The 1,524-nt window shown below is 36.3% G+C and overlaps 1 protein-coding gene across 1 annotated transcript; it reads left to right on the top strand.

Annotated features, from left to right (window-relative positions):
- Positions 1–208: 208 nt before the first annotated feature.
- On the top strand, positions 209–1,211 carry LOC131054184 (germin-like protein 1-1). The gene is made up of 2 exons (XM_059218539.1): positions 209–470; positions 546–1,211. The coding sequence occupies exons 1-2, from the start codon at positions 344–346 to the stop codon at positions 1,076–1,078; spliced, it is 660 nt and encodes a 219-aa protein (XP_059074522.1). The 5' UTR covers positions 209–343; the 3' UTR covers positions 1,079–1,211.
- The last annotated feature ends 313 nt before the right edge of the window (positions 1,212–1,524 follow it).

A 1,524-nucleotide genomic window follows, 5' to 3' on the forward strand; every position in this document is an offset into this window, starting at 1 on the left:
ACAGATTATTGTCATCTTTTCTCCACAGAAGAAGCTATCCATATTTTCAATACGTCCTTGTCGGTGATTAGGTTAGAAGTCATGTTTTAACCAAATTTCAGTATGGTTAGAAGTCATACATAATCACTCCAATCTGAAGACATTCAAATAAAGAAAGTACAACTACCCTCCAGAAACTTTATTATATTGCAAGCCGAGTTAGAATATAGGCTGTAAAGATGAAGTATGACTGATAGAATGCTTAAACTTTCGGCTATAAAAAGCATCTAATTGGCTTGTAATACACAATTCAAACACATATTTGTCTCCTGTTCTGTTTGCTTTTTTGTGTGTTTCTACTGCAATGGCTAATCACATGATTTTCTTCACGCTGGGACTTTATCTGCTGATATGTTGTTACACCCACAATGTTATGGCATATGATCCCGATCCCTTGCAAGATTTCTGCGTTGCAGACAAGCAAAGCACAGGTGAGTATATTACTTTATATAGTTGTGTAATCAGATTTGCTTATTGGGTGTGTTCCTAACAGATTTTTTGAACAGTTAAAGTGAATGGGTTCGTGTGCAAAGACCCAAAAGTGGTTTCAGCAGACGACTTCTTCTTTGCTGGACTTGGGAAAGCAGGCAATACAATGAATGCCGTAGGATCCAACGTAACAGCGGCAAACGTTATGCAGATACCAGGCCTTAATACGATGGGTATATCGTTGGTCCGCATCGATTACGCAGTGGGTGGAATAAATCCTCCTCACACACACCCAAGAGCCACTGAAGTGCTTTTTCTTATGGAAGGTACGCTTTTTGTTGGGTTTATTGATACCGCTAACAAGTTTTTCTCCAAGACGTTGGAGAAGGGAGATGTGTTTGTGTTTCCCAAGGCGCTGGTGCATTTTCAGCAGAATGTGGGGAAAGAAAATGCAGTGGTGATCGCTGCATTGAGCAGCCAGTTGCCTGGAGTTCAGGTCATTGCCAATTCTCTCTTTGCAGCGAATCCTCCTATTCCGGATTCCGTATTGAGCAAGGCTTTCCGGATCACACAACAGATTGTAGATTTCATTAAGGGTAAATTTGTGTAGAATCAAGTTTGTGGGGTCTATGAAATAAAACAAAGAGGAAAGGACTTGGGCAGACCAACTGTACCGAATCTTTGTTCATAGTTTTTGTATTGTCCGTTTAATAAAACTGCTCTTTATGTCTTCTTTCGTATTATTCGTTGTATCTAGATTTCTATTCGAATCGAGTCCCTACATTTTAGGGTACACCCATTAGAATTATGAATATAATAATAATAATGATAAAAATAAGTATGATTTAAATTTTGTATTTTTCACTAAAAGCATTACATTTGTATTGCATTGATTTTAGTTTTAAAATCTACATTATACTTTCCAATAAGTTACTTTTGTCCGTAGAAATTTTATTTATTGTAGTTCTTGTATTAGTTTTATTTAAATTAGGATATTAACTAAATCTAGCTTAGAAGACAAGGAAAATATATTAGTCTGAATTTTTTGTTATTATA

Source organism: Cryptomeria japonica, chromosome 3, assembly GCF_030272615.1.
Source record: "Cryptomeria japonica chromosome 3, Sugi_1.0, whole genome shotgun sequence".
NCBI classification, from domain to species: Eukaryota; Viridiplantae; Streptophyta; class Pinopsida; order Cupressales; family Cupressaceae; genus Cryptomeria; species Cryptomeria japonica.

Coding starts and splice junctions, on each gene's coding strand:
- LOC131054184 (XM_059218539.1), top strand. CDS start 344: ATGGCTAATCACATGATTTTCTTCACGCTGGGACTTTATCTGCTGATA. Junction 471..545: donor TGCAGACAAGCAAAGCACAG/GTGAGTATATTA, acceptor TTTTTTGAACAG/TTAAAGTGAATGGGTTCGTG.